General features: G+C 39.2%; 4 protein-coding genes and 1 pseudogene across 4 annotated transcripts; 3 read left to right on the top strand and 2 right to left on the bottom strand.

The window, feature by feature from the left end:
* Nucleotides 1-324: 324 nt before the first annotated feature.
* Nucleotides 325-5,736, top strand: ABCA2 (ATP-binding cassette A2). Its single transcript, XM_008241599.3, has 16 exons — nucleotides 325-814; nucleotides 990-1,221; nucleotides 1,358-1,527; nucleotides 1,655-1,840; nucleotides 1,961-2,056; nucleotides 2,138-2,338; nucleotides 2,449-2,608; nucleotides 2,692-2,912; nucleotides 3,398-3,515; nucleotides 3,611-3,687; nucleotides 3,866-3,955; nucleotides 4,103-4,246; nucleotides 4,323-4,604; nucleotides 4,703-4,783; nucleotides 4,996-5,172; nucleotides 5,303-5,736. Exons 1-16 carry the CDS (start codon nucleotides 446-448, stop codon nucleotides 5,504-5,506), a joined length of 2,808 nt encoding a protein of 935 aa, XP_008239821.2. The 5' UTR covers nucleotides 325-445; the 3' UTR covers nucleotides 5,507-5,736.
* Nucleotides 5,737-5,794: 58 nt separating this feature from the next.
* On the bottom strand, nucleotides 5,795-10,509 carry IQD31 (IQ-domain 31). Its single transcript, XM_008241602.2, has 8 exons — nucleotides 10,138-10,509; nucleotides 9,953-9,992; nucleotides 9,068-9,195; nucleotides 8,548-8,832; nucleotides 8,219-8,422; nucleotides 7,907-7,987; nucleotides 6,671-7,757; nucleotides 5,795-6,199 (listed from the first exon to the last, which is right to left on the bottom strand). The coding sequence occupies exons 3-8, from the start codon at nucleotides 9,149-9,151 to the stop codon at nucleotides 6,168-6,170; spliced, it is 1,773 nt and encodes a 590-aa protein (XP_008239824.2). The 5' UTR covers nucleotides 9,152-9,195; nucleotides 9,953-9,992; nucleotides 10,138-10,509; the 3' UTR covers nucleotides 5,795-6,167.
* A 1,658-nt stretch (nucleotides 10,510-12,167) lies between these two features.
* On the top strand, nucleotides 12,168-14,610 carry LOC103338439 (microtubule-associated futsch-like protein). The gene is made up of 6 exons (XM_008241639.3): nucleotides 12,168-12,325; nucleotides 12,417-12,513; nucleotides 12,972-13,317; nucleotides 13,478-13,946; nucleotides 14,067-14,125; nucleotides 14,292-14,610. Exons 1-6 carry the CDS (start codon nucleotides 12,298-12,300, stop codon nucleotides 14,337-14,339), a joined length of 1,047 nt encoding a protein of 348 aa, XP_008239861.2. The 5' UTR covers nucleotides 12,168-12,297; the 3' UTR covers nucleotides 14,340-14,610.
* A 399-nt stretch (nucleotides 14,611-15,009) lies between these two features.
* LOC103338440 (F-box protein SKIP23-like) lies at nucleotides 15,010-16,218 on the bottom strand. Its single transcript, XM_089055706.1, has one exon. It carries the CDS (start codon nucleotides 16,074-16,076, stop codon nucleotides 15,063-15,065), a length of 1,014 nt encoding a protein of 337 aa, XP_088911832.1. The 5' UTR covers nucleotides 16,077-16,218; the 3' UTR covers nucleotides 15,010-15,062.
* A 1,374-nt stretch (nucleotides 16,219-17,592) lies between these two features.
* LOC103338441 (uncharacterized) lies at nucleotides 17,593-18,271 on the top strand (annotated as a pseudogene).
* Nucleotides 18,272-18,885: the final 614 nt, after the last annotated feature.

Genomic DNA, 18,885 nt, shown 5'->3' with positions numbered 1-18,885 from the left:
TCATGGAATCAGCAACATGCTATTAAATCCTTGTTGAAACCTTCAAAGACAAATCAATGAGGTAAAAATATTTGTGTATTTGAAAGTGACACGTTTTGAAAGATTCACCTTAACACGAAGAGAAATACTGACGTATCTCATGTTTTATGTTAACTTTCTCATTAAGCGATCAGTTATGTCGGAAACCGGCCACGAAATGGTAAATTCATAAATTCAATGGAAACCAAGGTCAAAATGGTAATTCAGAAACGCTTACGCACAAAACAATCAAGACCAACGGCTTTGTGAAGTGAGTTTTTGACTAGTGTTTTAAATTTGAGCCGTAAATAGACGTTTGCTATTTTTTGGTAAGAACTCAGTGATATATAAACAAAATCCCGCGCGGTTCTCTCACTTTCGCACCATAAAATAAGATTCAAAGAAATAAAAAGTAACAAAAAAAATCATGGAATTAGTGAGTGGATTTCCATTGCTGATCCAGCAATTCACGGCGTTGTTCAAGAAGAACCTGTTGCTCGCATGGCGGAACAAGTGGGGGACCTGCGTGCAGCTCTTCTCTTCCTTCTTCTTCATCTTCCTCATCTTCTGCATCCAGAAGGCCCTCGAGGCTCGCTCCGCCTCCTCCACCGACTACAAGAGCATCGAAGACCCTGCGCCTCTCGTTTCGCCGCCGATCCCTCCCTGCGAGGAAAAGTTCTTCGTCAAACAACCCTGCTACGACTTCGTCTGGAGCGGCGATGGGAGCTCTAAGATTCGGAACATCGTCACCGCTATCATGGCCAATAACCCCGGCAGGCCCATTCCGGCGACCAAGGTACGATTTTTTGTTGCATTTTGTTTGGTTACCGAGAAAATGTGGAGGGAAAATGGATTTTTTTTGCTCTGCTTCTTTTTGCTTGCGGAAAGATCAAATTTTTCGTATTTTGGAAAGCAAAATGCAGTGTGAAAGTCGCAATCTCAAAGATGGGGACTTTTTTCTATTTTCGCAGGTGAAATCGTTTAGAACAAGTGCTGATGTTGATGAATGGCTGTCTAATAATCCAATGACTTGCTCAGGAGCTTTGCATTTTTCGGAGAGAGAGGCCACTGTAATTAGCTATGGCATACAGACTAATTCTACTGCTGTTGCAAAACGAAAGCAATTTGAGGAGCGTACCTTCAAGTTTCAAATTCCGCTTCAGATTGCCGCCGAGCGTGAGATTGTTAGGTCTCTGATTGGAGGTATTGGGTTTTTCTTTCACATTTCTTATAATTTTGTATTTCTCAAAGTCCTGTGTTCTTTGCAGAAACTTTTAGTTTCATGATTAGCACCTTGACCTTATTTAGCACTCATAAATTGTAAATTGACTTGTTTCAGTTCCAAATTTTAGCTGGGATGTTTCATTCAAGGAATTTGCACACCCTGCGCGAGAGTTGTACTCTGCAATTAAACAAGTTGGACCAACCTTTTTCCTTGCAACTGCCATGTTTGGTTTTGTGTTTCAAATGTCTTCTTTGATTGTCGAGAAAGAACTAAAGCTTCGAGAGGTAATGTAATGACTTGAAGTTAATGTATGATTCTTGCCAGTTAAATTGGTGAAATTATGGAATAGCATTGCTATCCCATTTTTTGAATCAATTAGTTATTTGGTGTTTTACTTGTTTCACCCAACAGGCAATGACAATGATGGGTCTTTATGATACTGCATACTGGCTCTCTTGGCTCACATGGGAGGGAATTATGACACTTCTCTCATCACTTTTCATAGTTCTCTTTGGGATGATGTTTATGTTTGATTTTTTCCTGCATAACAATATTCTGGTCTTATACCTGGTCTTCTTTCTTTTCCAACTCAATATGGTAAGACTATTTCTTGCAATTACTGGTTTCAACTTATGCTTATTTTCTCCAATTTATTTTCTTAAGCAAATCTCTCTGTTTAATAGCCTCTAATGCACCCTCTCTAACATTTGGTGCCAGGTTGGTTTTGCCTTCATGTTGTCAGCCTTCGTAAGCAAGGCATCTTCATCCACAACTGTGGGTTTCACCATATTTATTCTTGGCTTCCTATCCCAGGCAAGTTTCCTCAGTACATAATTTATTGATTAGGGGTTATTGGTTCAATGGTAAATATCAGAATCCATTTTGTCACTGCAGCTTGTTACAACAGCAGGATTTCCATATGCGAGTGGCTTCTCTAAAACCTCTCGATTCCTCTGGTCATTATTCCCACCTAATCTTCTTGCCAAAGCTCTGAAGATACTTGCTGATGCAACATCCACTCCTCAAGATCATGGGATTAGCTTGAGTGGAATAACAGAGTGTGGACCAACTGAATTCGATTGTGTTATAACTCTTGTACGTATACACATTGGTCCTCAAACTCAAAACTTAACAGTAGTTCATAAATACTTCTGATTTCACATACCTGCCATTTATTATTAATGCATTCATCCAAACTTTGACAGAGTGACATTTATAAATGGCTAATGGCGACATTCGTCATCTGGTTTGTTTTGGCTATCTACTTAGATAATATCGTCCCAAATGCATCTGGTGTCAAAAAACCAGTGTATTATTTTTTAACACCTGGGTACTGGATAGGGATAGGTGGAAACAAAGTGAAAGGTAAATAAGTCTGACACTCAGTTTATGCTTGAGTTTCCCTTGTTGGATGGAAGACTTGATGCTTTTATCCTCTCTTTTTATAGAGGGTGACAATTATAGTTCAGCTCCACCACTGGATGGTAGCACTCCGGATGATGTAGATGTCCTTGAAGAGGAGAACGTTGTAAAACAACAAGCTAGGGATGGCGCTGTTCTTCCAAACATTGCAGTTCAGATACGTGGCCTTGTGAGGACATATCCTGGGACCAGAAAAGGTGGTTGTTGCTGCTGTGGCAAGAAAACTGCACCTTACCATGCTGTCAAGGTAAAGAACCTTTTCCAACTTTTAGTTTCCAGAGGAAGTTGAGAGATTAAAATGGCTTACCTCTCTTTTTATTTAGCACCTATTGTTTGCGGTTCATGTGGAGGAATCTTGTGAAATTATTTAATTATTTTGTTCACTTAATGCATCTTCCGTCAATTTTTACCTATTTATCTCTTGTGAATTCTATTTGTGAGATGTTCTGGTGAAGATGTTAGACTCATTTGGGTTGATTGTTAGAATATGAGGTCCTCTGGAAGAACCTCATAAATGATTGCCATCCGTCACTTAGTAGCTGCTATAAAGGAATGTCCCACTGAGTATGGATATTATCATGACTCATGATCAAGTTATTTTACCCTGTTTCTTAATTTTCATCTGTTGTCTGCTTGAGACAAAAATGTATAACGCAGAAACAGAATATATGTTTCTTGCTTTTTTTAATAAAATAATATGGTAACAAAAGATTTATTTTGAATAACTTCCAGGGTTTATGGGTGAACTTTGCCAAGGATCAGTTATTTTGTCTACTTGGACCCAATGGAGCTGGGAAAACCACGACAATCAGTTGTTTAACAGGCCTTGCTCCTGTGACTGGAGGAGATGGTAATAGTTTCATTATTTTTTAGTCCATCGATAAAAAAATTATGGGATGAAGTCAATAGGGAATATAATAAAATTGTAAATTTCCTTGTGAACAGCATTGGTTTATGGTCATTCTGCCCGAAGTTCCGTTGGTATGGCAAATATTCGAAAAATTATAGGAGTTTGTCCGCAGGTGACCTGCTCTGCCCACCCCACTCTCTACACACACACACACACACACACACACCTGTTTGTGCATGTAGTAGACCTGAATTTTTCAAGATTATACAAGTTACATGGTTTTTACTATGTTGCAACAGCTTATTTAAAATATTAGACTCACCTTGTTTGCATGTTGTCTCTATTCATAGTTCGATATTCTTTGGAGTGCATTGACTGGGCAAGAGCACCTCCAACTGTTCGCTACTATTAAAGGCCTACCTCAATCTTCAATAGAATCGGTATGTGCTGCACTAACTTTAATAGGGTATTTCACATGCTTTCTTGCTTTAAAATGTTTGAATGGGTATCACAATCATTCATTTGTGTTAAGCTCGAGCAAGAATGAGTGTTTAGTCTGTATGTTGAATGCTCCTTCTGGAATTTAGGTGGCTAAGAAGTCATTGGCAGGGGTGAAACTCGATGAGGCAGCCAGGATGAGAGCTGGTAGTTACAGTGGAGGAATGAAACGTCGCCTGAGTGTCGCAATAGCCCTTATTGGTGATCCAAAGTTAGTTATCTTAGATGAACCGGTATGGAAATTACAACTTGTTCCCTTATAAGCTCATCTACTTGCCCTGCTTATGTAATTTAGTTTATGATCTGCAGACAACTGGTATGGACCCAATAACAAGAAGGCATGTGTGGGACATCATAGAGGATGCAAAAAAAGGGCGTGCAATTGTCCTAACCACTCACTCAATGGAAGAAGCTGACATTTTAAGTGACCGAATAGGAATCATGGCAAAGGGTAAACTCCGTTGCATTGGAACTTCAATCCGGCTGAAGTCACGGTTTGGGAGTGGTTTTATTGCTAATGTGAGCTTCAGTGGAAGCACCAATTCAGTGAACACACCTCACCATGAGGCCGTGAAGCTGTTCTTTGAACGCGTATGTTAATTCTTGAGACTGTTATGTATGTTAATTTTGGAAATTATTTAAACTTTTTTTATGCACACAAAAGGTCTAACTTGGGAAAAATTCTACAGCATTTGGGTGTTATACCTAAAGAAGAGAACAGCGCATTTCTGACTTTTGTCATTCCTCATGATAAAGAGGGGCTATTGACGGTAATGATTTCCCTTTCTACTTTGTTTTATATGTTTTAAATCTGCTTATACTTTTCCAGTATTTACAATGGTTCCTATACTGAAATCCGATATGACTTAGGAGAAGGATAGCATAATGTCAGCTATGAAGACCAATAAAAAGAAGTCTCACTCACTAAGTTTCTGTTATTTTCTACCGTTCTTATTCCTTTTGATTTTACGAACTTGTACAGAGATTTTTTGCGGAGCTTCAAGACAGACAACATGAATTTAATATAGCAGACATCCAACTTGGTCTCACAACTCTTGAAGAAGTTTTCTTGAATATTGCAAGGCAGGCAGAGCTAGAAGCTGCCATAACTGAGGGGAGGCTGGTTACTCTCACTTTAACATCTGGAGCCTCATTTGATGTGAGCGTGAACATTTCTTTCTCTTTATAGTTTATACTACCATACAGAATTGACAACAAATATAAAAATCATGAGCGGGTTATGTTTTCTTGTCTTGCTCTTCTGATACTGTATTACAATGATTCTGCAGATACCAGTGGGAACAAAGTATACGGTGATTCCAGGAACAGAATCTCCACAATATCCAAGAGGGTTTATGGTAGAAGTTTATTGGGATCAAGATGAGTCCGGTAAACTCTGCATTTCTGGCCACGCAACTGAAACTCCAGTACCTCCTACTGGTGGACCGACCAACCTACATTTTCCAGACCCGAATCACAGAAAGGCTTCTTAGGCTGGTCACGACCAGTTTCGATGGAGTTGTGATTTTGGTTACAGTTGACAGCAGTACATTTTTGTTTTTTTTGTAAATTTGATGAGCACAGCCATTGTAAGTGTTAGCTTTGATTTAGATTATCGACCCCATTTTTTAAACAGCTAAGCTTAAGGTTTTTAGAGCCAATGATTTGTCTAACATGTATACTCTGGTTGCAAGAGGGTTTATGACTTAATTTCCTCTGGATTAAAAAACAGTCCAATTCTGCCATATTTATGCTGTGGAAGAAATGCAGAGGCACAACAGTTGAGCATACCAAATCACTTGCACTAATTTCAAATGGCTTAAGTTCAGCGTATAAAGCATAACAAACATGAAGGTGCACATAAACTGATAATCCCTATACAACAGGCTACGAATGGCCAGAAATCGTATCATAAGACTGAAAACCAACCGTGTCTGAGTGAGTCTTAATGCAAGATAGTAAGTAACATGAAACCTATGATGTACATTCACTCATAAACATCACAAACGCAGACAAATCACAAGAGGCTCTTGGCCAAAAACAACCTTCTAACTATAGATGACGTTACAGTTTAACAACACTTTGAATCACAAATGCATAAATCAAAAACTGACAAGAATGCCTCCCATTTTATATTGAAAATCACCTTATCAATCACCTTCTCCACTCTGCTTGGGTTGCCTTTCCTGCAAAATCAAACAATAGCCAAGGTGATCGTTAATAGATAAACCACTGTGCATATTGAGAAAATAAACAGGAAGTGCATTGTTGAGGTTACATGATGAGATGGCATGCTCTAAACTGTAGTTGAGAATTAAAAAAGAATAGTAAAGCAATCAACTTTCAGCTTAACTTCCTTCGGCAAGAACAGGAAAACAATTTACATGTACCGACAGGTCTGGAAGATTATAAACTTCCAGATCAATGCAGCATTGAAAAGAATCAACTTTCAGCTTAACTTCCTTTGGCAAGAACAGGAAAACAATTAATATGTACCAACAGGTCTGGAAGATTATAAACTTCCAGATCAATGCAGCATTGAAAAGAATTTCAAGAAATTCTCTCCATCTGTGAATCTCTCATAACCAAATATGCAATATATTTCCAAAAGTCCAGGGGGAAACAAGAATCAGTCTATTAAGGACGCAAAATCATACCATTTCCTTCTCTTGAAGTTGGCTGAGTTCTCTCACTTTTATTTCCTCCTTTGCCAACTGTTTGAACCAGTCTCTGTGTCCTTGGAGACTGTGAGCTGATTTTGCTATTAGTTGATGATGGGAGAGAATGACGACGAGTGGAGTTATTTTTCTCAGTCCCATCTTGTCCAAACCTAGGGGAGCCTTGTGCTCTCAGCTTTGCCTTTGCAGATTCAGTTGCTGCCATATAACTTGGTACCGTTGGACTGCTTTGCAACCCATTCTCTGAACGTTCTTGTTTGGCTGGTGTAGAAGATTTCCTGCTGGATTTCTGGTTGTCATTGGTTGTCAAATCTTCTTTTTGGCTCAAAACCCCATTTGCGGATGAGATATTTTCATCATTTCCATTGCTCTCTGTTAATATCTTCGACTCAACTGCAGCTTCAGCACTAGGTGCATTTATATCCTTACCAGTGCTCTCTGTCAGAGGCTTCAAATCTTCTACAGCTTGATCACCAGATGATAGATTAAATACCTCTTTTGTTGCTGACGGTTCAGGAATTGTTTCTGTATCAGGTTGATTGGACAGAATCCAAGTTGGCTCCTTCTTCAATTTCTCACCAGAGTTATTAGTGTATCCTTCCAAAACATCAGGACCTGAAGTGCTTGATGCCTTTTCCAGACTCTGTTTGAGACTCTCAGCTTCACCTTCTGTCTGCACAGAGTTCTCGACTATGGGACTATGAACCTTCCTCAAATTACGTTTGACCTTTTCAAGCTCAACTTGTGGATTTTCCTGCACCGGATCTGTTGTATGGGTAGAAATTTTTCTCAGGTTACGTTTGGGTTTCTCAAATTCAGAGGTGGCTTGCACTGATACGCTTTCAACATTTGCTGAAGGAACCCTCCGGTTGCTTCGCTTTACCCTGCCTGTTTGAGCCTCCGGGTGCTTTCTCTGAGATTTTGAATCTGGAACTTTTCTTGGTTGGGGAACTGGTTTCCAAAAATGGGTTGCTGACCAACGCTCTAACCAGTTTGAGACTGAATTTGGATCTCCAGGTTCATATTGCAAGCTCAGAGGCATCACAGGAGGTGACAAGGCAAGAAGCTGAAAAGAAAAAACCAAACTGTTACAACATGCCCGTTGAAATCATACAGATCCGACACATTCTGAAATGAAAAAATTTGATTCAAATCTGGACACGTTCTTTGAATAGTATTTATTAGTCAAATTACCATCTCCAGTATTGAACTTACCTTAAAAATGAAAACATTTGCTGACAGCTTTGCCATTTGAGTTGATGTATCAACTCCAACCAGACCCACTAGCTTGCCCTCCTGATGGACAATGTATAAGAGGGATATGATTAAAAGGTAGCAGGAAATCTAAAAACACATATAGCCTAATGATATTATCAATAATGTATTCACTGAATGAACCTAGATATTTTAGTATATTATCCAGTAATGCAGCTCCCTGTATTTGGGGATGGAGCAAAGGAGACTATGATGTTCCTTGTTCAAAGATGAGACCAATAATTAGTAATTGATAAAAGACCAAGTACTTACATTTAACAGAGGCAGAATGCATCTTTTTTGCACTTCAAGCCCAGTATCAGACTGCCTCACGCGCCTTCCACGAATGAGTGCCTGAAACTTAACAATGCCCACCATACTGCACAGAGTAGCAACAGCTTGTCTCCTAACCAAGTGCCCACGGATAAGTGCCTGTAACCTTATTATGCCTTTGAGGGCCCAAAATGCCCGGCGTGCCTTCACATAATATACCAGCATTAGTGTTTTGTAATTTCAACTAAAATAAAATTGATACAATAAAGCATTAACAAAACAAACATATTTAATCAACTCGAAAAATACTACTTCAGCAAGAGACTTACTAGATAACCCCTAAAGGCAGCCTGTGCCTTTGTTGCAGCTTGCTCTTGTCTGATTCTTTCAGGGTCATACACTGCATCTTGTGGTGTGGATCCTTGTATTTCTGTACTTTGACTTCCTGGCCCTCCATCACCCGATACATTTGGAGCTTCTTTGTTCTCCAATTCTAATCCTATGTTGTCCTCTAAGGTGTTGGTGTTTTGATGAAAAGCCACAGGTGGATCTGAAGAAAATTCAGCTCCGGCTGCCCTGGAAGCAACCACCACTTCTTTCTCATTTGAAAATTTCTATACACAATGATCATAGGCATAAAGATAGAATTTGTGTAAGTTTTTTACATTTAGTACAGAAAGAGAAAGTAATTAAACTTCTGAAATTGAATGTGAAGGATATCTCTACAAAATGAAAAGTAAAGTGAAGTCTTCTTAACGTCAACATTAAAGGAAATGTTTGGGAATAAGGTGTCCTTCATTTGGTTTAATGGGATATATCCCTAAGTCAGCTCAATAACAATAGTGTTACCTCTCTTCCTTTAGGAATATTAGCTTTTGACGATTTCTTTCCAAAGAGCACAGTTTTGATCCATTTTGCCGGTGATTTGCCCATTGCAGGGAGGCCAATAGCTACAAAATGCTGAAGAAGCCCACTTGCTGCATCGTTACATATGATCACATTACAACCCTAAATTAATACCATGCAATCCAAGGAAAAAAAAATGAAAGAAAATAAATACAAAGCAATGCAATTCTGCAAATTTCCAGAATAAAACATGTGTTTAATATCTGTCTATGGATGCCTATGTTTACAGGAACTCACTGTTACATCACTTATGAGATAATGAAATCAAACATGATTTTTTTCTTCTTTTTAAAAGACCTTTTCATTTTAGCTCAATTTGATTCAGTGGGAATTGATGAGATATCCATAAGAACTAAATGGATCGAATTACACACCGAGAGAGAGAGAGAGAGAGAGAGAGAGAGAACCTTAAAACAATTTACTTTTGATCCTAACCGACATGCCTAAGTTCCAAAATCAAAACCATCAAACTCTTTTAAAACAAGTCCCATGCATGGAAACATAATACGCATTTGATCCATTGGGCATTACAATTAACGTATCAAACGTTATAGTCAACTCCATTAATAGTACGAAATGCAATCAGCTTAAGAGTCAATTAAGATGTCAAGAAATGTAAATCCCCATTAAAAATATTAAACAAGACAAGAACTTCAAAGCAACATATCCAGAAAGAAACCAAGCAAACACAGCATATTCAGTTAAATTCAGAGAGCCAACAGCCAAGCCAAGAGCAAATCTAACTAGAAACTCCAGAACCCACAAGATCTTAGAACTCAATAAGTTGGTAAACATAACGGGTTGAGCTAAACCAGATCTGAAACATACCTCACAAATGTGGACCTTCTAAACCCCAAATCTACCATTCCTGGAAAACATGAACCTCGAACCATCAGACCAAAATAACAGTACCCAGAAGCGAAAAAAAAAAAAAAAAGATTTGAGCTTTTTGAAACAACTTGCAAAAAGATTAAAGATTTACACAGATAGATAGTACAAGGAAGGAAATGTACCATGAGTGAGTGAGACTGTGCAAAAACCCAGAACCAATGATCTAATATAAAAATAAAAGCTCCAACCTTTGCTTTTACTCTCTCTACTCTGGACTGATGAGCCATAGAAAAATTCCAGAATTTGAAAAATTGGGAGACTAAAGGAACTAGATTTGGTGCAGAGAGGTGTAGGTTAACAAATCTGAGGAGCCACTCATGACTGGCCAGCTGAATTGAATGTTTTCAAATGTGTTGACTGATGACTTGGATTTCAAGTAGTATTCTAAGTGAACGGCTATAAGGGAAAGATTACGATGGACGCGAGTGTAGACGATTGTTGGGTCGGCATAAAGGAGGATGTGTTGGCAGTCCCAAGTGCAGTTAGCCAGTTACTTCGGAACCAAGGGTGCAGCGTCTTTATTTATTCCGAAGCATGAGAAGCAAATACGGTTATGCCCTCACAACTGAAAATTGAATCCGAGGCGCGAATTCGCGCGTGGAGGGATCATAGCCGTAGGATTGGTAGGAGGCAAAGAGGTGAAGGAGGGAGGAGTGTGATGACTTGGGTCGTTTGATTGTGGTCGCCAACACCAAGACCAAGACCACCCGTTCGATTGTGGTCACCAACACCAACAAATGAAAAAACAAACAAGAAAAAATCAGACAAAAAATCTCTTCATTTCGTACAAGTTTGTTGGTACTAATACAGAGAATCATTAGCATGAAGAAATCTAATTTTGACATAATCTTTACTTGAGTAAGATGTAATGTTAATTAATTTACAATCCTATTTATATTTACAGGTTGTTGTTGGGATTTGTTTTATTTTATTTTTTGGTTTATGGTTGTACCAATCCCATGTGACAAAATATTTTTTTCAGTATATGTCATCTACCAACACAACAATCACAATCAATGCTATGTCTATTGCACGTATGCTAAAACCATGCCGAACCAAATCACCTATATATATATATATATATTAGGACTTTAGGGTTCACCGACAATAACCAAAGTCATCTTAACTACTGCTGTATCCATTAATTATGGCTAAAGATAATTCCTAACCTTCTTTTTTGTGCTTTCATTTTCGCTAGTGATGCAAGGAAGCTTGGTAGTGAAAAGGGTTCTTTTGGGGATCCTAAAAATTGCTCTGGTCGTGGTTTTGGTTCGAGTGATGGTGGTGGCTCTAGGTGGTGATAATAATGGTGGTAGTGTTGGGAGAGCGGTTGATTTCGGTGGTGGTGGCGGAGCAAGTGTTGGATGGGGATTCGGCGGTGGCAAAAGGTTTGGAAGCAGTGGCAACAAATGACTAGGAAAGACATGTATGAAGCTACGTGAGTCATTCTATAGTGAGGGCTTTATATATGGCCCTTAGGTAAGGTTTTATCTCTTAACTGTTGGATTAAGTTAACCAATTTGATCGAATGGTTAAGAGATAGTCTCACTTAAGGGTCATATATAGGGCCCTCACTATAAAATGACTTATTCCAAATCAATCAGTTTCATGTTGGCCCAATGGGCCATGGAAGTGGGTGCATCAGTTAATGGCCAGCCCATTAAAAAAAGCAAGTCCGGCCCAAAGCAAAGAAAAACATGATATTTTCTTCTTCTTTTTTTGGCTTGGAGGCGGAGAAAAAAGAAGAAGTTAAAAACCACCTTCTCGACCATCTCCTCTCAACCGTAAAAGCAGTTTTAACGGCACGCGATTTGAAATTTGAAATTCGAATTATATCTTCTAATATATGAAGCCATGGGTCCCATGCAGCGCCAGCCGTTGAAGGGATCATCAAGCACATACGTTCTCCACGCGTCCACTTCCTTCGCAATCATGTCCGCTCCATCCCACCATATCAAAATTGCGAACGTAACTCAAAACGGAAGTCTCGCTGACTGAATCTACGGTGAACGAATCAAAATCTCACACGTGGATAATGATCTGGACATGCGCACATCAGAATGCGAGTAGGAGAGATTTTATCATTACGGCGCGTTTGGTGAAATTTGAGTTGTGTTGTGGGGTATTCCTACAGTTTCCCGCCCAATGATTATAGTAAAAAAAAAAAAAAAAAATTTGAAAAAGGAAAATGAATATAAAAGCCAGCCTCTAATTCATTGTTCTTTACACAAGGGAAGGAGGAAGAGGAAGAAGAACAAGAACTAAAGCAATCGATCAATCAAATGGAGGACTCCCAGTCTGCTCAATCTGGTAATTTCAAAAGTTTTGTTTTTTGTTTGTTTTTTGTGGGTGTGTTTGTGAAAATTGGTGTGAAATTGGGGTTTGGTTTTGTGTGTTTCAGGAAAGCTTCTTCGGTATGCGCTCCGATCGGGGTCTAAGTCCAAGGAGGAGAAGCCTCCGGTCGCCGCCGAGTCGACTAACAATTCTGCGTCTAAGAGGTATGACTTGATGATGCTGAGATGTGATTGGGCTAATTATTGATATGATTTCACTTGCAATAAGAATCTGTTTGTTGGGATGATTTGGTTTACATGTTATGAGGGTGTGCTGAGCCATTCAATTGTTTTAATTATTGGGGGAAAGATCAAATTATGGTAAAATTTGGGTATGTTACATGAACCAATTCCCATAATTTGAGTAATTGCATGTAAATATTAGCAGTATCAATTGATTTAGGGGAAAAATAAAAAAAAAATTTGTTGTTGTTGTGAATTATTTCCATAAAGAATTTATAGAGGGTAGGGTTACATTTTCGTTCTTAGGGTTAATAATAAAATTGACCTGTAAGCTATAGTTTTCTCCCATGCTTGTTTGTTATCTGCATATGCAAAGTTTTACTGCTTAGAAAGCAGAGTCAATTGGTTGAATTCTGTATGGGATGTCTACTTTTTTTTAGGGGAAAACCTGCATCAACTCTAAGTAAAAGTATGGGTGTTCTTGATCTCTCTGGCAAGGACAAGCCTGCCAAGCCACCCAGAAGGCTTTCCAATCCTCCCAAACCGGCTGGCACTCCAGCTCCAAAATTGCTTGGCAACATCACCCCAATCTCTGAGGCCAGATCAAGGAGGTCTGTGAAAAGTGAGACACCTGCTTCTGATGTTTCTAAGTCTACAAGCCGGAAGAAGTTCAGTGTCCTCTCCTCAGCATCATACTGGCTGACACAGATTAAGCTGTCTGAGGCTGCTGGCAAGCACTCAATTTCACTTGGACTTTTCAAACTAGCCTTGGAGGCTGGATGTGAGGTACAATTCATGTATCCCATCTTTCTATTTTCCATTTCAGTGATTTCACAGCTTCAAGGCCATGAACACTCTAGTTCATTTCTTTTAATGTGTCAAAGGACTGAACTTTAAATTATATTGTGTCCCCCTTTTTATTTGTTTCATATAATGTCAAACTCAGCCTCTTCATCGAATGCGAGATGAGCTAAAATCGTATGTGGTCCGTCACAACCTTGATGACCTTGAAGATCCTCTGAAGGAATTATTGGAAAGCAAAAGCAACGTAGAAAGGGAGCAGTTGCAGGTCTCCGAAACCTGTTCTCAGGTACCTGATGAGGGCACTCGATCTTCTGATGATGATGTCAAGAGCTGTTCTTCTACAATGGGAACTAGGAAATTAAAACCCAAGTCGTTGAACACTGATGCTGCTCCAGTTTCTCCAGTCAAGGCCTCAGCCAAGAAGGAGATTGCTCAGAAAAGCATTCCTGCAACCAAGACTAGAGGATCTTTGGTGAAGACTTCTTCAAATTCAGGACCTGTTTCTGAAAATGGGGCTCGTGGGCCAACTGCAAAGAAACCCCAAAAGCCAAGCAAGCAAGAATCTAACAAAGTGAAAGACAGGACTAAGAAGCAGGGGGATAAATCTGCTGGTGAGAAAGGCAACTGTGTCAAATGATTTCACCTGTATTTCTTTGCGTATGTTTTATGTGCAATCATCTTTTCTTGTTACGTTTCATGTGACATTATTTTATGGTCCAATGTTTTTACAGGCTCAGTTAGCACTACTCCTGCAGGGCAAGAAGCACTTCATGAGAACAAAGAAAATGAGGTGAATTAGTCTTTCAGAATCCATTGCCTTTTTCGTTAAACTTTCGTTTAGCTTTTATTCCAAACCCTTAGCTTCTCTAATGTCAAGCTGCTTCTTGTGGTCTTGAGAAAAAAGATGTTTGATGTGTCTTGTTTTATGAGCAAAGATATTTATTTGTCTATTGCAGGATGCTCCACCAATGGAAGATGTCAGTTTGACTGCTGAAGTCGTGTAAAAATACAGAATGCCAGAACAATTTCATTTTCATATTCTTGTTGGGTTTGTCTTCAATGTTTTTTTTGTGGGGATAAGTTCCTATGTAAAGAAGGTTTCAGGTCTAAGTTTTTCAGTCTAAGTTTCTTTTTTTGGGTCAAATTTCAGTCTAAGTTAAAACCATTTCATTTGTCCTTTGTTTGATCAAACCAAGCTTGTTTTCTTATTGTTATACAGTTTCCTGTTGATGCCAATTGTGCTGAACCATTGAAGTAAAGTATTTGTTGTAATCATGTAACTATGTGCTCTTTTTCTGCCATGATCTGTTTTCTTTTTCCTTTTTAAATATCTGAAATATAATCTGTGATTTCATTTCATCTGAAGCATAACCTGTTTTTGACACAATCATTTGGATTATATTTTAGATTGGTTTCCAAGGTACGCATTTGGAGTAGCTTGAGATAAAAATTGAGGTTTTATAAAATCTTAAAATAAAAATTGAATCTAAAAACAGAACATTGTGGCACCATGACCATGGTAACCTTGTCAGTTACCAGGAAATCAAACATGGTTAAATTCAAATTAGGTCTTTAGGGGAACGGAAATTGAAAGCGAGCTCAGCCAAATTAAGTTATAAACAGAACAGAAAAAAGAAAAGCCAAAACAAAATTTATCACAAAATAAAAGCACTCTTTTCAAATCCATGCTCTCATTGATTTCCAAAGTTCTACATTTAATCCATGATTCAAGCAAAACTAGGCATATACCAAACTGGGCGTGGCCAAACATACATGAAATCACGTGAAATACATCTCAGTGGCTCAACTTTACCATCTTCCATGCTAAAAACACCAGAGTCATGGCCAACCAGCAAACTATCCTCCTCCAAACTATCATCAGTGAAGTAGATGCAGTTGGGTTTTATCAGCCCCTTAAATTGCCGACCTTCAATGGCGGTAGACTGGTTATGTCCCAAGAGAATTGTCCATGAACCTAAGTTGCTGATGGGTTCCCAAATGCTTTCCATAGAATCGTACCTGTAAACTTCAAAGTCATATGTCTCTTGGCCAAAACTAATGTTTTCCTGCACAAACCTTATCAGCATAACCAGCTCTCCTTCTATGCCCACAACATAAACTTTGCCTCCTTTAAAGAAAAAAGGGTCAGAAATTTCTTCAACATTTGGTGGAAACCAAAACCAATCGCCATCAAGATTGCAAGACACAAGCCTCCCAACCTCATCAGTGGCAAGCAACTCGTTGCCCATGGAAAGAATGTCTTCATAATGAACCCCTGCATCTTGTATCATGGTCCAAGTCCTGTCCCTTGCTTTGTAGCATATGAGCCTTCGCTTCTGCCCAAAAATCGCCAAAACTTTGTAGTCGAAAGGGTAGCGACAAGGGTCTGAAGACAGTATAGCTTTGTGAAGAACGGGTAAAGGGTCTTGATCATAGAATGGAGAAGAAGAGAGTTGGGGGAGAGCAATTTGGGCGCGGTTGAGAGGGTTGAGCAGGGTAACGGCTGATGTGGTTTCATGTCGCAAAATTAGCCAGCCTGATGATGATCCACATACAGTCTTTTCATAAGCCTCAGGCAGTTCAAGACAGTGGATTTGGTGAGTGTAAAGACTGAAAAAACACTTCAGGTCTTGGTTGTGGTAAGCTTCATTGTCGTCGCCAGCGTTGTGGTGGTGGTTGTCGGGCAGCATGAGCCATGGGAAGTCGAGAGGACGAGCTTCGTAGCCAAGATCGACCAACATGTTGGTCAGTATGATTAAGGTTTAGGGTTCTGTGGAGAAGAGAAAAGCAACGTATAGCTAGGTAATGGAAATGGGCAGTGTGAAGTTCACTCTCTCTCTCTCCTCAAATATATACAGATACAGGATTTCCTAATTCTACAAGGAGAAGGAGTGAGTGAGTGACCCTCGTAGAGGGTTATGTGTTACTACTTGTTTGGGAAGTTTCCCGTGTGATCAGAAAAACTTAAGCCTCAAGTAGGAAATAAATAATAATAATAAGTCAGTTCGAGAATTAGAAAGTTTTATTATACAACTAGGAAAATTAAGGTTCATAGTGACGTGCTTTAATTAATTCTCCTTTGCATAATCAGTAAATGATAGGCAACTAAGGGTGGGCACGATACGGTACAGTACGGTATTGAGCTCGTATTGCTATCGATACCGGAAATTAAAACCGGTATGAGATTATCGTTTGTCAAAATTGGTGTATCATACCGTGCCAATCTGTACGGTATCGATATCATTTCGGTACCAAAATGACAACTAAAAAATGCAAGACGGAATGAATAAGACAATAAAAATAGCTACTAAATTTCATAATTCATTCATATGATATGCCCTGAGAATCCAAAGCTTCAGACTGAAGCTTGAAGACAAATACAACTTTTTTAATCATAATGTTGGCTACCCATATTAAATTACAACAGTTTCTTATGTGTGCAAGACATTAATTATGGGGGGAAAAAAACCCAACTCAATTGCAGAAATGGGGAAAACAAAGATTGAGGAAATGAAATTTACATTAATTAAGCCATGAAAATGAACTTACAGATATGATTATCCGAGAAAATTTGACAAAAGATGCAAAAAGAAAATTACAATTCATAAACATTGATCAAAGAAAGTAAACAACAATTACCCAAATCCCCAGTAGCCTCAAGAAATTCTTCTTTTTTATTTGTACAAATTTGCAAAATGGGACTTTGGAAGATCTCCTTCCTTCCTTCACAATTTATCATAACTATATGTTTCTATTTGAACATGTTTATATTTCGGTACGGTACGGTATTGACCGGTAACAAATACTTGATACAACTACCATACCATACTCTATTGGTATGGTACGGTACCGATTATCTCCCCATCCCAAATGAAATGGCATAAAATCGGTGTGTTACGGTATGATTAATGTACGGTTTTGGTATTTCGGTTTTAGATGCCCACCCTTATAGGCTGTTGAGATATCACCAAAATTAGGCTGTTGAGATGTCACCGAAATCCCTATAGTTTAGGTTGATTGATTTACAATTGATTCTGTATATTTGTTGCCTTAGTAGTACAGCTGACTTCTTGTATTTGCTCCTTGATGAGTTCCTTAATTCTAGGATCACCACTGTATAAATATCATTGACGTTGTAATGAGAAAGTATTCTGGTTGAATCAAAACATTAGCCTATTCCTTTTTTTTTACATGGTATCAAAGCAGGGATCCCAACCCTAGCTCTCCTTTTTGCATAGCCGTCCCTCTTTCTCTATCATGGCTGATGACTCAACCAAAAAACATACTTCCAAGGATGGAAGCACTAACGATACTTCCAGTCCCTTTTTTATTCATCATTCAGACCACCCAGGAATGGTCATTGTTTCCAAGCTTTTGAATGGAGATAACTATGGGACATGGTGTCGTTCCATCTAGATCTCTCTGAGTGCCAAGAATAAACTTGGTGTTGTCAACGGATCTGTCAAAAGACCATCAGTGAAGACTGATCCAGAAGGTTTTTCCCTATGGCGGCACTGCAATGACATGGTCTATCTTGGATCCGAACTCACTTTGGAACAAGATATAGCCGATAGCGTGATTTATTGGACCACGACCCATGATATCGGCGGGACCTTGAGGAGCGTTTCTCCCAAAGCAACGCGCCAGATTTTCAAATCCAGCGTGACATAGCTTCACTTACTCAAGATCAGATGACCGTCGCTGCGTACTACACAAAGTTGAAAGGTCTCTGGGATGAATTAGCATCATACAACAATGTCTCTCCTTGTAACTGTGGGGCAATGAAGACTCATCTTGAACAAGAAGAACGAAACAAGATTATGCAGTTTCTCATGGGACTCAACGAGTCCTATCTGCAGCTCGTGGACAAATATTGCTTATACAACCCTTGCCTGCATTTCAAGACATATTCCCTAATTTCCTAAGAAGAGTGTAGAAAAGGCATATTCCAATAATATTGAACTATACAGGAATACAATATTTATACAGGTATTGCTCAGGTAAAGTCCTATACTAATTCTGAGTAAATTACAGAGTTAATTCTATAAAAATTCAGATTATATTGAATGGGTGTCATTGATTGGGGGTTCTTGGTGTAACTCCTAACATTCCCGCAACCTTGACGCCGGGAGGTGACAAGGTTGGAAACAAGACGATGGAACCGGTCTGATGGTAAGCCTTTGGTAAAGACGTCGGCCAGTTGATGTGTAGAGGAATAAACTTAACTTGGTGCGCCACGGCAATGCGCTCACGAACAAAGTGATAGTCGAGGCCAATATGTTTAGTGCGAGAATGAAAGACCGGATTAGCAGCCATGTAAGTAGCGAAAGGTTGTCACAATTAAAATTCTTGGTTGAGGGAGAGGATCGAAGCTCACGTAAAAGGCCTTGGATCCAAATAGTATCAGCACATGCATAGGCCAGCGCACGGTACTCTGCCGGCACTAGAGCGAAATGCTGTTTCTTAGCACTCAAGAAATAAGATTGGGTCCCAAAAGATACAATACCTGTAGTTGATCGGCGGGTGTCGGGACACCACCTTGTCGACATC

The sequence above is a fragment of the Prunus mume genome, linkage group LG7 (genome assembly GCF_029339155.1).
Source record: "Prunus mume cultivar Tortuosa linkage group LG7, ASM2933915v1, whole genome shotgun sequence".
Lineage (NCBI taxonomy): Eukaryota > Viridiplantae > Streptophyta > Magnoliopsida > Rosales > Rosaceae > Prunus > Prunus mume.
The sequence above is the reverse complement of the archived record's forward strand: the minus strand, read 5'-3'. Positions and strand labels throughout refer to the sequence as shown.